The sequence below is a fragment of the Salvelinus sp. IW2-2015 genome, linkage group LG18 (assembly GCF_002910315.2).
Source record: "Salvelinus sp. IW2-2015 linkage group LG18, ASM291031v2, whole genome shotgun sequence".
NCBI classification, from domain to species: domain Eukaryota; kingdom Metazoa; phylum Chordata; class Actinopteri; order Salmoniformes; family Salmonidae; genus Salvelinus; species Salvelinus sp. IW2-2015.
In genome coordinates, this window is record NC_036858.1 from 31,454,569 (window position 1) to 31,475,764 (window position 21,196).

The 21,196-nt window shown below is 43.7% G+C and overlaps 1 protein-coding gene across 3 annotated transcripts in view; it reads right to left on the reverse strand.

The window, feature by feature from the left end:
- pkdcca (protein kinase domain containing, cytoplasmic a) overlaps positions 1 to 21,196 on the reverse strand; it is a 451,220-nt gene that overhangs the window by 394,618 nt on the left and 35,406 nt on the right. The window contains exon 7 of one of the 3 annotated variants that reach the window (XM_024008356.3): positions 19,381 to 21,181. The exons of the other annotated variants lie outside the window; for them this stretch is intronic. Within the exon in view, the coding sequence (XP_023864124.1) occupies positions 21,096 to 21,181 (86 nt within the window). The 3' untranslated portion in view covers positions 19,381 to 21,095. Of the gene's footprint in view, positions 1 to 19,380; positions 21,182 to 21,196 lie in introns of those variants that run through there. 3 annotated transcript variants of the gene reach the window in all.

Sequence of the window (21,196 nt, forward strand, 5' to 3'; positions counted from 1 at the left end):
TCCCCGCCCTCCCTCGGCAAATCAGATCACAACTCAATTTTGCTCCTCTCTTCCTATAGGACYYAAATCAAACAGGAAGTACCCGTGCTAAGGTCTATTCAACGCTTCTCTGACCAATCGGAATCCATGCTTCAAGATTTTTTGGATCACGCTGACTGGGATGTGTTCCGGGTAGCSTCTGAGAATAACATTGACGTATGCACGGACACAAGTTCATCAGGAAGTGTATGGGGATGTTGTTCTTCCTGTGACTATTAAAACCTACCCAAACCAGAAACCGTGGATAGATGTCAGCATTCGCGCAAAACTGAATTTAGCCATGGCAAGGTGACTGGGAATATGGTTGAATACAAACAGTGTAGCTATTCCCTCTGTAAGGCAATCAAACAGGCAAAATGTCAGTATAGAGACAAAGTGGAGTTGCAATTTAATGGCTCAGACACGAGACGTATGTGGCAGGGTCTACAGACAATCACGGATTACAAAGGTAAAACCTGCCAAAACACTGACGTCTTGCTGCCGGACAAGCTAAACACCTTCTACGCCCGCTTTAAGGACTGTGGGCTCTCGTTCTCCGTGGCCGACACGAGGAAGAAATTGAATCACCCCTCACAWGGCTGCCGGCCCAGACAGCATCCCTAGTTGCGTRCTCAGAGCATGCGCAGACCAGCTGGCTGGAGCGTTTACGAATACATTCAATCTCTCCCTATCCCAGTCTGCTGTCCCCACTTGCTTGAAGATGTCCACCATTGTTCCTGCACCCAAGAAAGCAAACGTAGCTGAACTAAATGACTATCGCCCCGTAGCACTCCCTTCTGTCATCATGAGAGGCTAGGATCATATCGCCTCTACCTTACTGACATCCTACTGCTACTTCAATTTGCTGCCTACCCCAATAGATCCACAGACAATGCAATRGCCATTGCACTGCACACTGCCCTATCCCATCTGAACAAGAGGAATACCTATGTAAGACTGCTGTTCATTGACCATAGCTCAGCTTTCAACACCATAGTTCCCTCCAAGCTCATCATTAAGCTCAGGGCCCTGGGTCTGAACCCCGCCCTGTGCAACTGGGTCATGGACTTCCTGACAGGCCGGCCCAAGGTGGTTAAGGTAAGAAACAACACCTCTACTTCGCTGATCCTGAACACAGGYGCTCCACAAGGGTGCGTGCTCAGCCCCATCCTGTACTCCCTGTTCACCCATGAGTGGCCACACARGCCTCCAACTCAATCATCAAGTTTTCAGATGACACAACAGCAGTAGGCCTGATTACCAACAATGACGAGACAGCCTACAGGGAGGAGGTGAGGGCCCTGGTGGAGTGGTGCCAGGAAAATAACCTCTCCCACAACGTCAACAAAACAAAGGAGCTGATCGTGGACTTCAAGAAATAGCAGAGGGAGCACGCCCCTATCCACATCGACGGGACCGCAGTGGAGAAGGCTTCAAGTTCCTCGGCGTACACATCACTGACAATCGGAAATGGTCCACCTATACAGACAGTGTGGTGAAGAAGGCGCAAGAGCGCCTCTTCAACCTCAGGAAGCTGAAGAAATTTGGCTTGGCCCCTAAGACCATGACAAACTTTTACAAATGCACAATTGAGAGCATCCTGTCGAGCTGTATCACCGCCTGGTACGGCAATGGCACCGCCCGCAACCGCAGGGCTCTCCAGATGGTGGTGTGGTCTGCCCAACACATCACCAGGGGTACACTGCCTGCCCTCCAAGACACCTATAGCACCCGATGTCACAGGAAGGCCAAAAAGAACATCAAGGACATCACCCACCCGAGCCAGGGCCTGTTCACCCCGCTATCATCCAGAAGGGAGGTCAGTACAGGTACATCAAAGCTGGGACTGAGACTGAAAAACAGTTTCTATCTCAAGGCCATCAGACTGTTAAATAGTCATCACTAGTCATCACTTGCCGTCTACCACCCGGCTACTCAACCCTGAACCTTAGAGGGTGCTGCCATATATACATAGAAATGGAATCACTGGTCACTTTAATAATGGAACACTAGTCACTTTAATAATGTTTACATACTGATTTACTCATTTCATATGTACATACTGTATTATATTCCTACTGTATTTTAGGCAATGCCACTACTTTTAGATATGTGTGTATTGCTGTGAATTGTTAGATACTACTGTATTGTTGGAGCTAGGAACACAAGCATTTCGCTACACCCGCAATAACATCTGCTAAATATGTGTATATAGCCAATAACATGTGATTTGATTTGAACACATTTCCCACCAGTTGAGAACATTTCTTGGAGTAAAGTTTTCCCCCTGTTTTTATTACTGATAGTAACGGAATCTCCCCTGATATTTAGTTTATAGCCACCTTTTTATTGGATCCACACATTMATATTTTTGGGATCAGAGGGGGTTGCCAGAGAGAAAAGAGACTGGTCTCGGTTTATCTCCATGAAGAACACATGGTCATAGTAGTAAAAGGCTTTGAGAAGTTGTCAGAGAGTTTTCCAAATTGGTTGCTTGTCTCGACTGGGATAAGGAACTTTTTCCAAGAGAGATTCAAAACGAGGGAAGGAGAAAAGCTCACTAATTCGAAATGTAACAAAAAGCATCTCGACCAAGCATGTCTTGAATATATTTATTATCATATTTATATTTATGAACATATTTATTTTTGTGGTGTAGAGCAATTTGCGCAATTAAAAAATAAATAAATTACATCATCATTTCACAGTCAAAGTTTGTCACGGTCACCAACAGGCCAATGCAACATATTAAAGATTCATTTTTTTTAAACAATATGCAGCAAATGCATCTACAAATGAAACATCTGCCTATGCCTATACACGCATCGGCTCAAAGATTTTTCTCTTCTAATACCCTCAAGCACTAAATTAGGCTCAACTTATTTCAAAATAGGCCATCARCACTGACATTGATTTAGCTTTSATCAACCTTTACGAGCACCATTGTGAGAAGTGGCAGAGTGCTGCTCRGGTGCGCTCCTCCAGCACTACACCCCTGCTTACTATGCCAAAGATTTGTTTAACAAATGTTTCAATGCAACATGATCAGAAAGGGAGTTACGAATACACATTGACAGCAAATATTTTTGACAGTAATTTGCAAATCTCCTGAATCTGATGCAAAGCTCCAGGATCTGACAGCTACCCTACAGAGTTCTTCAAATACATTCACCATTAATCATCAAAATGGCAGCTGAAATAAAACAATCCTCAACAATTCCACCACCCAAACGGAAACTATAAACTCATTGCTGAATCATCCCGACTGAACTGGTTTTATCAAAGGAAGACATCAAACAACATGCCTAGTCACTATTAACGGTATAACATCATAAAGTTTAACACTGCACAGGCGAACCAGGCAAGGATGTCCACACTCTCCCTCACTATTTGCTCTATTCATCGAACCACTTGCCACTGCTATACGACAAAATGAAAACCTCACTGGAATTCAGACTCTCAATACAGACCACAACATTAGCCTTAATGGAGACGCTATATTGCTAATACATTCTCTGTTATATCTGAATACTTTATTAACTGGACTAAATCCACAATTCTACCCCTGAGTGGAGATTCATGCTGGAGGAGGACTCCTGGAGGAGTCCCATGCAGAAGAAATTAGTTTACACTATCTTCCCTTAAYAGAGATCAGCGTTTCTCTCTAATGTGGACATTGTGATTAAATCAACATAATATCAGTCCCTTTCAATGCAACAAAACAAAACAAATCTAACTTTGCAAGAGTCTGTGATTTTGCTGTAGGCCGAGGAGCGCATTGGAGTAGCCTTTGGTTGTGAGTAGCCTAGATACACTTTTGAGATTATAGCACAGCCACTGAGTGTAGATGTGTGTGCACATTTGTTAATATTCTTTGCTGGTTTGCAAGTTAATAGCCCAGTTATAGCTAGTTTTGGTCAGTAATGGAGGAGTGATTGTTTCCTGCAAGAGCACAAACTTGTACATATCTAACTATCTTTGAAAATTAAAAAGTCAATTCAAGTCAATTAAAAAGCTGTTTTTGTCTTAAAGGGGAAGTGTTTTATTTTGAGACAGGCTTAAATATGCAAATAAGCCAAAAGGCAGAGGGTWGCATACATTTTTGTCTGATTCTCTGTGTGGTAATAATAATGATAATAATGCATTTTATTTTGTAACGTGGTTGCTTTCGTCATATAACACAATACAACACAATTTTCAGCCATCTATTGGGCCAATGATGTTACAGATTTTTTTGTGTTTTTGGAAATGTGATTGGAGCTTTTGGGACAAGTAAAGCATCAGTCCTGAAATGGTTAATGTCAAGCCAAACATAATGTTGCCCGCATTATTACCCAAATAATGATCATGATCAACGGACCAGCCAGTCTGGCATTTGCCCAAACTGCCCTATGGCCCATTCATTTCTTATTACAGGGACACATACCAAACCCAAACATCCCCAAAAATGAGGGTAAGGACATGAGCAATATTTGCAGGTCAACACCTCAATGTGATAATGTAAAAAAAAAAAAAAAAATTAAGCAATTTCAAGAATTGGACATTTCATCATGCTAACTTAGTCATTCTATCTTCAGAAGTTGGTAAAAGTGTGTCCCTGTCGATAAATAAAGACATTGGTCAAAAGAAGCCATTGGAGAAAAGGCATTCATCCACATTTGAGAATAGTAACTAATACTACTCCATACTTGACCCGTCTTACTGGTTTGATTGTTCTCTGTGACTGTCTGTTCAACAAGCTCTCACAGTCTCACTGCASAATTAGACATTTATCCACATTGCTCCAAAAGTCCCATTTCAAAGTGTTTTTGACACCCTGGGTTGCCCTTCCTGCTCTGTAACATTTCATTTCTCCAAACGTCAAATTTCAAAGTTAAAGGTGAAGTTTAGGCAGTCATTCCGAATGGTTAWGGTAACCTAAGGGTTAAGATTTGGGATAGGTAAAAAAAAAATGAGCCAGAATGATGGGATTACACCCATGTGCCATCCCCATCCACAATGCCATCGCAAAACCCAAGTCTACTAGATGGTAGTAGTGTTGCCCCTAGTGTCTGGTTTTGGAGGCACTGTGTGAGTGTGTGTGTGTATGTGAGTGTGTGTGTGTATGTGTGTGTGCGCGCACTCTTGCGTGCGTGTGTGCATGCGTTTTTGTGGGTGTATGCCTGCCTGCCTGTATGCGTGTGCCTGCTTGAATTTTTGTTTGTATGTACGTGGTGTGCGTGTGTGTGTGTGTGTGTGTGTGTGTGTGTGTGTGTGTGTGTGTGTGTGTGTGTGTGTGTGTGTGTGTGTGTGTGGATATCACAGGTGTGTGACTGATTCTGCTATAATATCTAGATTTACCTGCGGCAATGCACCAAATTCAGGTTTCAGCAGTGGATCCTGTCTTGATAAATCGACCTGCTGAAGGACAAACAGTTGTCTGGGCTTATCGCCATACAGATGGCTCTGAGTGTTCAGTGGGGTTTGGCGGTGGCTCGCGCCTGGACGTGCTACGGTGGTGATGAAGAAATGCTGGCTGATCCCCAGTCAGGGAGAAGCAGTAACTGAAAGATGGGGGAATATAGGGATTAAAACCTCTCCAGTGGGAGAGAGATAAAGWGAGGGGGGGGGTTAAGGTAGGGCTCTAAGGTGTGTTGATGAAAAGCAGGAGGGTGATATGCATTTCCTAAACTTGATAACCAGTGCTGTGCTCATTTCTATATCTATGGTGTGTTTAGGATCGTCCTTTAACAGTATGTCTCCTCAGGGGCTACCTGACGTTTAACATACCSTTGTACATAGAAATGGGTATAGTCTTCATTTACTCCTTTCACGTGGGTAGGTACTGTATATCCACATTTCATCATATGTTAAAATATAAAAACAACTATGTTTGTTACTTCTAGACAGGAACGAAAGACTGCACATAGATTGGCCACCGCTGTTTTTGTAGGTCAAGACTCAKGGCATGGGAACATGGCCATCTAAACCWWTACAATCCAAGTTGCTAATTTATTGGTGCTTGGGAGATGTGGTCCCACTATTCCCTCTTGGCTTATGTGGATATCTCAGACCTAGAAGTGGCATTCCATTAGTGGCTCAGTGAGGGTAAACTGACTTGGGCTCATATCCACAATGGATCTGGGAGGGAGGGTTTGGGGACTTGTAGGACCGTAAAGTGTTTCAGAGTAGGATTGCAGATCTAGGATCTGTCCATTTAGTCTTATCCATTATGTTTTTTGAAAAGGACACAACAGATCCTAGATCAGCACTCCTACTCTGAAACACTTTACGGTCCTACAAGTCCCCACYCCCTCCCTCCCGGAACCAGACCCCAGACCCTAGATCCCAGCGTCAGATAAACCAGGTCTGAAGGGGTTATTAATTAAGGCCTGAGAGAGTGGCCGACCTACTGGCTGCTCCACTGCTTGACCTCTGACCCTGACCAGCTGCCCTGACCTTCCCAACCACATTCCCCTGATAAGACAGGAAGATAAAGAGAGCGGAGGGGGGGGGGGTGTCCAGAGCTGTGGAAAGGGAAGATGGAAGGGGTGAGAGAAGGGGGAGATGTGCATAGAGAGGTTGAGGTAAGGTAGGGGTGGAAGAGGGAGAAGAGGGTAGGGTGGAGAGGAGAAGAGAGACTGAGTGGGTGAGATAGGAGAGAGGGAAATAGACGGTGGGTGAGAGATAAGAGCGGAAGATAGATGAGTCAAAGAGGAAGAGAGAGAGAGAGTGGMTGAGAGAGGGGAGAGGAAGAGYGGAGGTAAGGGGGAGGACAGTGTGCATTTCAGCTTTCAGGCGGGCTGCCCTGGAGGCAGTGTTATCAGACCTGTCACTATATACTGATAGGACACAGTGTTCTGGTTGTCCCCGGCTCCAAACAACACATGTAAGGACTCAGCATTTGTGCCTCCAGTGATAGTGAGGAAGATACTGGAGATAAGAGTGTTGGATTAATTGGTGTCTCGCTCACATGAACTCACACACTCAGACACACACACAAACACACACACACAACCACACAGATTCACAAATACATTCAGACACACACACACTCCCCAGACATACCTCCCATATTCCCACACACCAGCCTCCCTGATGTATCATGCATTGTGCAACATTAGGAGTGTACTGTATCACTGTATTAGTCCAGAGGAGATKGAGTCATGAAMACAAAGGGAATGCAGCCAGTGGTCTCTGACAATTACATGTGAGTTATTGCAGGTTGAGATTGTAATCAACGTTGTTTCCAGGCCTGTGACGGAGTTAGGAGTATAGAACTGTATTTGCCAGGGAATGCATCGGCCCAGTACAGGGAGTTAAAATATGCTCTGGTGTCCTGGCTTGTACACAAACGCACACATGCACGCACATCATGCTATGCGCATGGTAACCCACGCCGCATGATACAGCAACGGCACTACATCACAGCTACACACAGCGTCACACACACACACACACACACACACCACACACACACACACACACCACACACCACACACACACCACACACACACACAACACACACACACACAACACACCACAGTGGTGTCGTTAATGTTTAAGATTTTATTATTATTATTATTAAACCTGTATTTAACCAGGAAGGGCTCATTCAGATTTAAAATCTCTTTTTCAAGAGCGTCCTGGCCAAGATAGGCCAGACAAGTCATTACAAAAATGACAGAACAGCAACATGAAAACTACAAGTAATCTAGTAAAAACCATAGATTCACAAGAGTATAAACAAATCAAAAACATCAAATTAAAACATTGACAGATCAGGGAATCAGTCTCAAGATCATTCATCAGTGATTTAAAAAGACCGGGTCGGGACAAATTCTTCCAGTTTAAAGTATTTTGTAAGGCGTTCCAAGACGATGGCGCAGAGTACATAAAGCCCTTTTACCAAATTCAGTTCGGACATTTGGAACAGTTAGCAGGATAAAGTCCTGCGAACGAGGAGATTACCCACCACATTTCACCACAATAAAAAAGCCACAAATAAAAAGTAGTAAACCCAAATGGTTTTGTAAATAAAGTATACCAGTGACTAGACTACGGTGACTAGAGAAGGCCAGCCAACCCTGGTATACAAAGTGCAGTGGTGAAGCGTGTCAATTGATCTCAAACACTGAGCGGAAGCATTCATATTATAAAATATCCCCATAGTCTAGTAAAGGCATAAATGTAGCTGATACTAGCCTCCTTCTGTGCTTCAAAAGAAAAACAGGCCTTATTCCTAAAATAAAATCATTATTTAGCTTCAATTTTTTTTGTAAGTTTGTAAGATAAGGGAGGAAGATCTTTTTTTAAATGAGCATGGTCCTGTTTATGTTAAAGCATATTGGATGACTGTCATTCATATTCCATTCACTCGGCTCAATGTAACATCGACAGGTTTGGCTACTACATGATACTAGAATTTCCATATACCCATCATGAGGTTGCTACAACCATTCTACAAATGAAATGTATAATGTAGGTGCGATAGGTCGAGAGACAAATTGGAGTAATCAAGGTGACAGACAGTTACACATTCAAAAACCGCCTTGCACATCTTTGCCTGCATCTAGCTAATCTAGGGTGTAATCATTTATTTTTTTATTTTAATTTCACCTTTTTATTAACCAGGTAGGCTAGTTGAGAACAAGTTCTCATTTACAACTGCGACCTGGCCAAGATAAAGCAAAGCAGTTTGACACATACAACAACAAGGTTACACATGAAATAAACAAACACACAGTCAATAACACAATAGGGAAAAAAGTCTATATACAGTGTGTGCAAATGAGGTAAAGATAGGGAGGTAAGGCAATAAATAGCCATAGTGGCGAAATATATTACAATTTAGCAAAAACATGGAGTGATAGATGTGCAGAGATGAATGTGCAAGTAGAGATACTGGGGGGTGCAAAGGAGAAAGAAAAATTATAATAAGTATGGGGATGAGGTAGTTGGATGGGCTATTTACAGATGGGCTATGTACGGTGGCAGTGATCTGTGGAGCTGCTCTGACAGCTGGAGCTTAAAGTTAGTGACGGAGATATGAGTCTCCAGCTTCAGTGATTTTTTGAAATTCGTTACAGTCATTGGCAGCAAAGAACTGGAAGGAAAGGAGGCCAAATAGTTTCAAATAAGAGTTTCTATTGGACAAATTCAGGTATGTTTATCCCTGTTTCATTCTGTTTGTTCCTTTTAAGAAACTTTTTCAACAGAATCGGAATTAATACTTTCATAGCAGCCACATACAAACACCATGATAATTTTGCTCGTTGTATAAATTCTTTCTCTCATCTACATTCTCTCCTCCTCTTACCGTTTCCCTTTGCTTGTGGACTTCAGTGCACAACACATCAGATCTCTATGACCAGGCAAAAAAACCTTTCCAAGCCAAACCTTCATATCATCATCGCTAACCGCTACACACAGCCTACATCGCTGTCACCATATTTGCTAACATCATGTAAACCCGCTACAATCATGCAGTCAGTGTACAGTCAGCAAGCAGTTTAGCAGTTACACTGCAAGCCAAGTGGCAATAAATTAATAAAAGCTTACCTTGACTTGGAAGAGTTCCAGTGTTGGATAGCCATAGCCATCTAGCTAACATAGCATCCCTCTGTTTTCAAGGCCAGCTAGCTACATTTGGTAGCTAAGTGAAAGTGGAGTTAAAAGAAATACTATGAAATATAGCTATCTCTCTCTCTCTCTTGCTTCCTTCATTTTTTAAAGAATGTATTTGTTCAACTGTTTCTTTGAGAGATTTGATGCACTGCCAGGGCTAGCCAGCTGTAGCTTATGCTTTCAGTACTAGATTGATTCTCTGATCCTTTGATTGGGTGGACAACATGTCAGTTCATGCTGAAGAGCTCTGATAGGTTGGAGGACGTCCTCTGGAGGTTGTCATAATTATGTGTAAGTCTATGGAAGGGGGTGAGAACCATGAACCTCCTAGGTTTTGTATTGTGAAGTCAATGTACCAAGAAGTGGACGGAAGCTAGCTGTCCTCCGGCTACAACATTGTGCTACCCTACATACAGAGTGCTGTTAAGGCTACTGTAGACCTTCAATGCAAAGCAGCGTGTTTTAATCAGTTATTTGGTTACATTAATATATTTAGTACAGTTTTATCTAAAAAGGATATATTRTTTCATGTTTCACTATTTACATTTTTATGAAATTCASTGAGGAGGATGGTCCTCCCCTTCCTCCTCAGAGGAGCCTCCACTGACACACACACACACAAACACACACATACAGATTGAAATTGAATGTAAGTGAGGTAACACAGCTCATTTCGCTACATACTGTATGAAACACACCCCCGGAAAGAGGAGAATGTCAATTTTCTTGCTTATCCACCCATGACATCGTATTGTAATGACACCTTGCATTTCCAAGGTGTCACTGTAAATTCAAACCACAAAACATTACCAAGGACCTATTAGAGGACAGATTTTTTTTAAATGCAGTAAAACTAAACACGTTTCCTGACAGCTCAGTATGAGTTTGAACCTGAGGTACAGTTTGAAGCTTGGAGTTGTTTTTCTTCCCAACTCACCCATACCCAAGCCCTCTCTGTATGTCAGGCAGGCAGACTTCCTTCCCTAGTTGGCACACTGGGCAGTGTGGGCACAATGAACTCAGATGTCCTCACCCTGGGTGGCATGGTTGCGTGTGCTGGGTGCCCAGACAGTGCCTTGCATGCCCACGGCGTGTGCTGATTACTTCCTTGTCAAGAGCCAGTCACCCACAATGCCCTCTGATAGCATCAGGACTGATGGYAATCTGGTGYGATTTTTCCCGGCTCCATGCTCCTCTATGGCATTCCTCTTTCCTAAAGAAAAGGCTCTTTTTAGGTTTGTTTAAGAATTGTTCAACGCAGTTGTTCCATGAGCAATGTTTTCTTTGTCGTCAAAAACTTGTTTAGAATTGCTTTGTGATAATGACGTCTCTGTGTGTGTGTGTGTGTGTGTGTGTGTCCTCCCTCATTCTGTAGTATCTGTGTGTGTGTGAGTGTAGAATGCAGGGCCGTATAGAGAGCTGGGGAAAGGGGGGGGAGTCAGGAGAACCTGGGTGACTGCCAGACGACCTTGGAACGACCCCTGACTACATCAGACAGAGAGACAGACAGACAGAGAGAGCAAGAGGGAGGAAGAGAGAGAGGCAATTCAGAGCTTCCATTCTACTCCCCTCTCCCTCGTCACCTTCTCTGTGCCACACACGTGTTGTAGCCTTGTAAGCCTGGCGCCTTGTGGGCCCGGGTATCGGGGCATTAGGGATGAAAGGGCAAGGGCCGCCACCCTGACTCCCTTTATTTGAGTCTGTGTGTCTCGCTATCATTGCCTCAATCCAGTCTGTCTGTCTGTCTGTTTGTCTGTACCTCTCTCTCGCTCCCTGTCTCTCTCTCCCTCTCTCTCTCTTTCTCTCTCAATTAATCAAATTCAATTCAAAAGGCTTTATTGTCATGGAAAGTATTACCACATACATTGCCAAAGCAAATATATAGAAACATATCAAATAAATGAGTAACAACGATTAACAGGACAACACAGTAATATTGAATGTGGACAATAATTCAGTAATGATCGAGGCAAAGGCAGCAATGTTATTGCCCTGGCTGGTCGTTCCACTGGCTGTCCCTTCACTCACAGGGGAAAAAATGCTATCTAGAATCTAGAAAGAGAAGCCGTTGAAGAACACATGTTGGTTCAGGGTATAACTTTAGATTTTTTTGTAGAACATATGACCCAAAAGAGCTCTACCTGAAACCAAAAAGGGTTCTACCTGGAACCAAAAAMGGTTCTACCTGGAACCAAAAAGGGTTCWACCTGGAACCAAAAAGCGTTCTCCTATGGGGAGAGCAGCAGAACCCTTTTGGAACTTTTTTGTATTAGTGTACGATTGTGGCAGGAAGCTACTTATTTACATATACTCTCTCTGCTCTCTCTGTAACTCTTTCTGGCACCACTCCCCATATTGGGACAATACAGTTCTATCTGCAAAAAAAATATTCTAAGATAATTGGCTTTAATGTTRCGAACCCTCATTGGTTTGAGTAACGTGAGCAAATTCTATATCATATTCTTTTGAATTRAACAATATGAATTGGGGTATTTAGCGTACTTTATAGAACATTGAACAGAACAAGGTTATGTAAATAAAGCCTTCTTCAGACTGCAGGCCTTAATTCTCAAATCAGTTTTTCTTTTTTTATKCGTTTTGGAAAACGGACTGTCRAAAACAGCAAGTTAACAAGTGACCACATTGGATGTGTGTTCAGACATGGCTACGCTAGTTGTCATAGTAACGACTGGTGTGCGCGCAGTGGTGTAGGCTGATTGGTGGTGGTGCTCTGCTTCCTATCACTCAGCAGTTATGTAGCAAGCTAAGCTGAGAACAATGCCTGCCATAGACGTTTCCTAGTTGCTTTGCATGTTCAAAGTCATAGTGTAGGAACACTTTTAAAACCTCAAAGGATAAGATGATCCGTCTTTCAAAGTAGTTKTTTTTGGCAAGCCACAGCGGTCACTTAGCTAGCTAGGTAGCTGATTACCTTTCGAGTACATTCACTAATTTGTTTGTAAATAAATAACAAGCTAGTTAGCTACCACATATCCTTGTCAAACTGTCAACAGAGTAGCTAGCAAGCAACAATCTATGCCAACAGTATAYAAACACCTTGAGGGCAAATAAATCAGATTTGACCTTTCAGACACAAGTCACATGGCCAAGAATCAGATTTGTWTSTAACTTCAAACCACCTACGAAGGTGGTTTAAAATGTGGCTTGAAATAGCCAATTCCATGTGCTTTTTGACTGTTCAGACTGCAGGAAAAAGAACAGATTCGAATCAGATATGCAAATATTTTCGATTTGAGTCAAACTGCCAATGTGAAGAAGGCTTTACTCTTGACAAAAAAAACAGATAGAACCGTATAGTCCCAAGCTCTTGCATTGGCTCTCACAGACTCTCATCTGTGATTCTGCCCCCTCGAACACCTACKCTGTGTGCTTTTGAAACCACTGTCCCACTGTCACATTCACTCACTGAAAGAACACCATCAGTCATAAATGACAGTAAATGGACAATTACGGGATGGACATAACCAGAAGTTCAGTTCCCTGCTTGTCAGCTGCTAGCTATCTATCGGCTCCATAGTTAGGGGTCTGTCTCTGGGGACACACTTGCTCTCTCCCCTCCCAAGGTGTTGACAGTCTGTTGTTAACACAGTGCACAGTGGGGTTCCTGGTAAGAGATCTCTCTCTCTCTCTCTCTCTCTCTCTCTCTCTCTCTCTCTCTCTCTCTCTCTCTCTCTCTCTCTCTGCCAGGCTGTGCTAGCTTGCCACACCTGTCAGCTGAGCTAGACTATACCCCTTAGGTCTCTGGCTCCATGTCTAATGCAGCCAAAGTCTGTTTACATTGGTTGTGAGTTAGTCACATGATATGTGGCTTGTTCTCCTATTGGATAAAGTCTGTCTCGTTTTGATTACATAATATTCCAGATATGTGTAGAATGGCTGGTGTGTGTTTTCTACTCGGTGATGAGTATGCCTATGCCTGAGAACCACAGTAAAGTACACCACATCGGTGTCTCTCTGTCTCTCTTAGGTTTTTACCGTTGTTACAGACTTCTAAATCCCTTTAAAGCTACCGGTTGAAAGTGAACATGTGTAATAGTTTGGTAGTTTGTGTAATCAGGTGGATTGTTTTATGAGGAGAGATTTCTTGGAAGTAAAACAGTCATTAAAGTGCTAAGAACACACTGTAGAACTCAGAGCTGGCCAGTAGCACGACCACAGGACGTTTCATACTGCTTCTGGTTCTGTGTTTCTTTTCCCATCAGAGATTCTAAGAGCTTCCATGTGAAGCGGCACATCCAGATAATTAGCCTTTGCCCAAGTGTGAGCTGAGAAAATAAAGTGTTACTCAGTGGAAGCTACTCAGAGAGGAAGGGGAGGACCATCCTACTCCCGTCTACATTAAAAAAAGTATCCTTTTTAGATAAAACTATACTAAATACATTCATGTCACCAAATAACTGACTAAAACACACTGTTTTGCAATGAAGGTCTACAGTAGCCTCAACGGCACTCTGTAGGGTAGCACCATGGTGTAGCCGGAGGACAGCTAGCTTCCTTATAGCTAATTTAGTCTACTCAACAACCTGAATCAAACAGAGGGGAATTATATTTATGTTAGATAGCTGGCTAAGGCTATCCAACACTGCAACTCTTCCAACTCAAGGTAAGCTTTCGGTTTTATTCATTTAGTGCCACCGGAGCCCACCGGTGTAACTGCTAAACTGCTTGCTGTACACTGTACTGCGATTACTCCAATTTGTCTCTCGACCTGTGTGCACCTACGTTATAAACGTTCATTTGTAGGCTCGGTCGTAGCAACCTCATGATGGGTATAGGAAACATTTTAGCGTCATATAGTGGCATAAACCTATGGATGTTCCATTTCGCTGGGTGAATGGAATGTGAATGACTGTCATCCAATATGCTGTCATAGAAATGGTCATAAATGCTGTAACAGATCATGCTCATAAAGAATAGTCTTAAATGGCACCGACCGCCACTGGAGTTACTGGTTCTTGGAAGTGTGTGTGTGTACGGCGGGGGTGCAATGTGCGTGCACCTGCGTATGTATGACAGCGAAAGAGAGTAAGTAAGCGAGTTGAAAGACAGTGCAGGTAATACCACTTTCCTCTATATCCCTCTATCCCCACTCACCTCCAGGCCACTTGATGCCTAGATTGAATGTCATGTCCAGACGTTCACATGTAGTCACCACCAACAATTGCTGCCATTGTTGCCTCTCTCAACACGGCTAGAGAGAGACACAGGATAGCTGAGACAAAGGCAGGTTTTGAGAGCCCCTGTGACAGAGGACAATGCTGCTACTGTTGTCGGCCCTTAGGGCCACAGTTGGGCCTATGGGGCAAGTGCAGCCAGCAGCCACTGTGAGGTGCAAATCAGTGGAGGCTGCTGAGGGGAGGYCGGCTCATAATAATGGCTGGAACAGAGCAAATGGAATGGCGTCAAACACGTGGAAACCATGTGTTTGATGTAATTTATACCATTCCACTCCAGCTATTACTACAAGCCCGTTCTCCCCAATTAAGGTKCCACCAGCCTCCTGACACACACATGCACACACATACATGCATGCAGGCACCCACAAACATATAACACACACACTCTGACTGATGTTCTGCATTGAAGTGTGATTCATATGGTGATCTGCAACAATACCATCGCCCAATGCCCAACTTGCCTCTAGCTCCAACCTGCCTATAGCTGCCATGTCCCTGTCTGTCTCTGACATATCTGTCTGTCTCTCGTTAGCAGCCTTTAGCCCCGAGGAGGCCCTCTGGCCCTCCCTGCCCCTGCCCCTCCAGCCCCACTCTAGTCCCCCCTGGCCCCCAGGCTCCACCCCAGGAAAGGCCCTAATCCCCCAGGCCAATAAAACACAGATGCTGCACCTCTCTCTGGAGACACTCCCCTCGCTCTTCCTGTCCCTCACACAAAAGACGCTAGGCTAGGGATAAGTCTCTCTCTCGCTCTCCCTCCTTCTCTCGTTCCCTCTCTTTCTCTCTCCCTCTGTCTTTCACTCTATCCCTCTCCTTCTCCTCCCCCATTTTTAACTGGCACCAAAGCAAAAACAAAAAATCACTCTAACATGAAATCAACCAATTTCAGACCTGTCCCTCTTGATATGAAGCACATGGCAGGTGTCTTCTTATTTGTTTTGTGTCCAGAAGAAAGAAAGCGGTCTTCCCACTAGCTTATAATACACAGCAATCACACACATTSATGCATCAACAGCCGCATACAAGCTAACACATACAAGCCCAGATAGACAGACATTCTCTAAACAAACCGTTAGCGTCACCACACGCACACGCACACGCWCACACACACACAAACACATGTACAGACACACAGTCTCTACACAGACACATTTCGTTACATATTATGCTGGTTGGTTTGTTTTGGAGCGATGGTTTTTGGGGATGGCTGGTCCTGGTTTACTGGACTCCCAGGCTGTCTGTTATATGGAGAACAGCTGCTGGTACACTGGAACACACCAGTCTATTAAACAGTACAACCAGTGGTTCCAGTCCAGGGGGGACTACATGCGTGACCACAGGGTCGGTGGGGAATGTGTGAGACCGTGAACGCATATGATTAATAATGTCTACCGTGTATCTACTCACACTTATTTACTCACATTGCTCCCCGGGAACAGGAGAGGTAGATGAAACAATAAGGCCCAAGGAGGTGTGGTATATTGGCCATATATCACAAACCCCCGAGGTGCCTTATCGCTATTATAAACTGGATACCAACGTAATTATAACATAATTTTTTAAAAATGTTTTGTTATACTCGTGGTATATGGTCTGATATGCCACGTCTGTCAGTCAATCAGAATTCAGGGCTCGACCCACCATGTTGTGTAACTCTGTCATTAACATGAGTAGACCTGCACATTCACTTTAGTGTGTTGTTTCAGTAGATCGCTCCATGCTTTATCAAGACTCCTCCCTGCCCCTCTTCTGAAAAGGTCCTCCACATTTTGTGTGTGTGTGTGTGTGTGTGTGTGTGTGTGTGTGTGTGTGTGTGTGTGTGTGTGTGTGTGTGTGAGTAAATGTGCATATGCTTGTCACTCCCTGTATTCCTGCCCCAGTTACCCTGTGACCCAAAATCCCCACTGATTAAGTTGTAGAGAGTATGTGTGTTTGACACAAGCAGCCTTTGAACACTCAATGGGAAAAAGGATTCCCCTCTATAGGTATGCTCCCAGTCCCATGCCTCCCTCTCTCACTTTTAACAGCCTTTCCCTTTGTCCTGCCCACTCTGAGGTGAAAAGGTCAGGGGCCAAAGGTCACACAGACTTATTTCCACTGGAACGAGTCAGACAAAGCAACACACCACTCACACACACACACACACACACACACACACACACACACACACACACACACACACACACACACACACACACACACACACAACACACACCCACACACACACACACACACACACACACAAACAGGCCCTCCCTACACGCACACTTCATGAAGAGTTGGGGGGAGTAAACCAAAGAGTGTGTTCTCTTCATTAAGATGTTGTTTTCTTTCCTGGGTGCTTGAAGGGCCCCTTCAGGACTTCCATTGGGGGCCCTTAGCCCCACAACCAGGCCCCCACTCCCCCAGCCCCTTGGCTCTCTGCAGCTCTTTAAGCCAGTGACCCAGGACCGGTCCAGATGGGCTGCAGGCKCATGCCAGCTTCAAGGGCCTCTTTAACTCGCACTCCGTCCAAATAGTTCCATGATTGTAAAATGATGTTTGTTCTCAAAACACACACACTCTCTTACTCCTTTTTTTGCAGACTTTTTCCCTTGCATTATTCCCTCTTGCATTTTTCCGTCTCTAGAAGTGAAGAATGAGAAACACATCTCCATGTGTTTGTGTGGTTTTTTTGTTTTCACAATGGGCCAGTACTCTGGGGTGATTCCAGAGAAATGTGTCCTCAATCATTTCATCAGATGACAGGTACATTTCATCAGATGACATCAGATGACAGGTACATCAGATGGGATGGGCATTCACTAGGCCAATCAACACCATCACAGGCTGTACTGTACCCCTACAGTAATAACCTGTACTGTTTACTAAACAATTATCTACTATCTATATACAGTGCATTTGGAAAGTGTTTCCACATTTTGTTACGTTACAGCTTTATTCTAAAATGGATTCAATTGCCCCTTCATTTTCCCCCTTCATCAACCTACAAACAATACCCCATAATGACAAAGCGAAAACAGGTTTTTAGAAATGGTTGCAAATGTAAAAAAAATATTATAATTAAATATCACATTTACATAAGTATTCAGACCCTTTACTCAGTACTTTGTTCAAGCACCTTCGGCAGCGGTTACAGACTCGAGTCTTCTTGGGTATGACGCTACAAGCTTGGCACACCTGTATTTGGGGAGTTTATCCCATTCTTCTCTGCAGATCCTCTCAAGCTCTGTCAGGTTGGATGGGGAGCGTTGCTGCACAGATATGTTCAGGTCTCTCCAGAGATGTTCGATCAGGTTCAAGTCCGGGCTCTGGCTGGGCCACTCAACGACATTCAGAGATTTYTCCCGAAGCCACTCCTGCGTTGTCTTGGCTGTGTGCTTAGGGTCATTGTCCTGCTGGAAGGTGAACCTTCATCCCAGTCTCAGGTCCTGAGCACTCTGGAGCAGGTTTTCATTAAGGATCTCTCTGTACTTTGCTCCGTTCATCTTTCCCTCGATCCTGACTAGTCTCTCAGTCCCTGCCACTGAAAAATACCCCCACAGCATGATGCTGCCACCACCATGCATCAGTGCCAGGTTTCCTCCAGARGTGACTCTTGGCATTCAGGCCAAAGATTTCCATCTTGGCTTCATCTGACCAGAGAATCTTGTTTGTCATGGTCTGAGAGTCTTTAGGTYCCTTTTAGTAAACTCCAAGTGGGCTGTCATGTGCCTTTACTGAGGAGTGGCTTCTGTCTGGCCACTCTACAATAAAGGCCTGATTGGTGAAGTGCTGCAGAGATGGCTGTCCTTCTGGAAGGTTCTCCCATCTCCACAGAGGAACTCTGGAGCTCTGTCAGAGTGACCATCGGGTTCTTGTTCACCTCCCTGACCAAGGCCCTTCTTCCCCGATTGCTCAGTTTGGCCGGGCAGCCAGCTCTAGGAAGAGTCTTGGTGGTTCCAAACTTCTTCCATTTAAGAATGGTGGAGGCCACTGTGTTCTTGGGGACCTTCAATGTTGCAGAAATMTTTTGGTACCCTTRCCCAGATCTGTGCCTCAACACAATCCTGTCTCGGAGCTCTACGGACAATTACTTTGACCTCAMGGCTTGGTTTTTGCTCTGACATGCACTGTCAACTGTGGYARCTTATATAGACAGGTGTGTGCCTTTKCAAATCYTGTCCAATCAATTGAATTTACCACAGGTCGACTCCAATCAAGTTGTAGAAACATCTCAAGGATGATCAATGGAAACAGGATGCACCTGATCTCAATTTTGAGTCTCATAGCAAAGGGTCTGAATACTGTAAATATGGTATTTCAGTTTTCAATTTTTTATAACTTTGCTAACATAAAAAAATAAAGTTTTTGCTTTGTCATTATGGGGTTAATTATAGATTGATGAGGGGAAAATCTATTTAATCAATTTTAGATAAGAATATAACGTGACAAAATGTTTTCCAAATGCACTGTATATACTACATAGGGTTTTCTGTAATTAAATAAAAAAGATCTGTAACTCAAATAATCACAGAGAGAGAGAGAGTGAGAGAGAGAGAGAGAGAGAGAGAGAGATGTCTCACTTGCCACAAGTTTTGTATTTTTCCATATAAAAATAGCCATCTCATCATTATCATCATTATATACATCAATGAACAGCCTACACAGTGTTAAAGCTTTTGTAAAATTCACTTTTGGTCATTTTTTTCCAGAATGTTCTGCTTTCACTGAAAGCAAGAGCTCTTTGATACTTGTCTGATTATTTATCTAAAGGTTCGTGTCACATTTCCTTAGGAAATTAGAATAGATGGAGATTACTTCCTGCTGTGTTTTCTCTAAACCTAGGGTCATATTCATTAGGGCAAAGCGTTTTGCAACAGAAAACGAAAATGAGAATTTCTTATTGGACAAGTTTGGGTAATCCCTTCCTGTTTTAGTCCCTTTTCTTCCGTTTGGTGCCTAATGAACGCGACCCAGGAGTGGGACAGGAACCAACACACACTGTCCTCAATAAATACAAAATGATCAAAAAAGTGACCCTCTCAAGGAGGTCACTACYCTACATTACATTTGGTCAACATGCAAAATCAACAATGACACAATATTCCAAATAAGTCCTTGATTTTCCCATACGAGAACAATTTCTTTGTTTTCATCAACATAGGATTGAAATAGAAGATATTTGATCTGATAACTCAGCTGTTACAATCCTCTGTTCTATAAGAACAGATTCTTCAGCCACCAAGACGTGGAAATCAATCACTTATTGAGTTGCTTTTTGAAAGCATAGAGAACCCCTGTTTGACTTAATCGAAAGTGCTGTGGATCTAACACAAGACAGAGGAAGGGAAAGGAAATAGAGAAAGAGAGACAGGGTCGGGAAGGAGGGAGAAAGTCTGAGCAGCACTCAGCGTCAGAGAATAAAAAAACAAGAGCTTATTCACTGACTAAGACGTCACAGTAACACTGGAACATCAGTCCTTTGCCAATACCTTTGTTTCCACCTAGAATAAAGCCTGAACATTGCATGAAGACGCACGATTGAACTAGTCCTAGGGCTCGATTCAGTCTGTATCGCTAAAACGTCACATTGCACAATCGAAATGTAAAGGTCATTTCCGATTCAGCCGACATACGCAGCCTTTACCGGGAATGCAATCTCCGCTCACGCGGGAACATTGCCTTTAAATTTAAATCACGCTATWACACTGACCTTCAGCYATACAGATTGAACCCAACCCTAATTTGGACATTTTTTGGGAATATGTTTGAGTACCTTTCCTATTGTTTGATGATTTGCTGATGGTTCATACTGAGGCCGCCTCGAAGCCTTCACAGAACAATGATTAAACACTCTACAGTACCAGAAGGAGATCCTTCTGACCAGATATGTGAAGGTAGTTTCYGGGGCACAGGAGGGGCATCTGACCAGAGGGATACATTCTCACCCCTCTTAGCTAGGAGGGTAACCTCAGCATACCCTGAGCTAAAAGCCTGCACAACCGAGAAATAGTCACGTTTAAACATTGAATGGAGGACAGATCATCAACATCTATGTTACGATAAATGTTCTCCTTGAGTTATTATTGCACTTCAGCGGGAGCTGGTTTGGGTTAGCCTTCTTTACGGCCCGTGGAGGTTCACACTGGAGGGTGTGGTCTAGGATCCATCTTACACTCCCTCTGCCCGACCCATCCAATGGGGTGGCTCACTATGCCGTGAGGGCATGCCCCAGGATCAGGTTAGCCAATCAGAGGAAGGTTTGGTAGTTAAGTCTCCTCCCTCTCCTTTGGTTCAGCTGCCCACTCTGACGTAGGTGACCCGTCCCTTGGCAGACTTTAGACTGGCAGGGCCCGTCTTGAAGAATACAAGCTGGTGACCTGTAGACAGAGAAG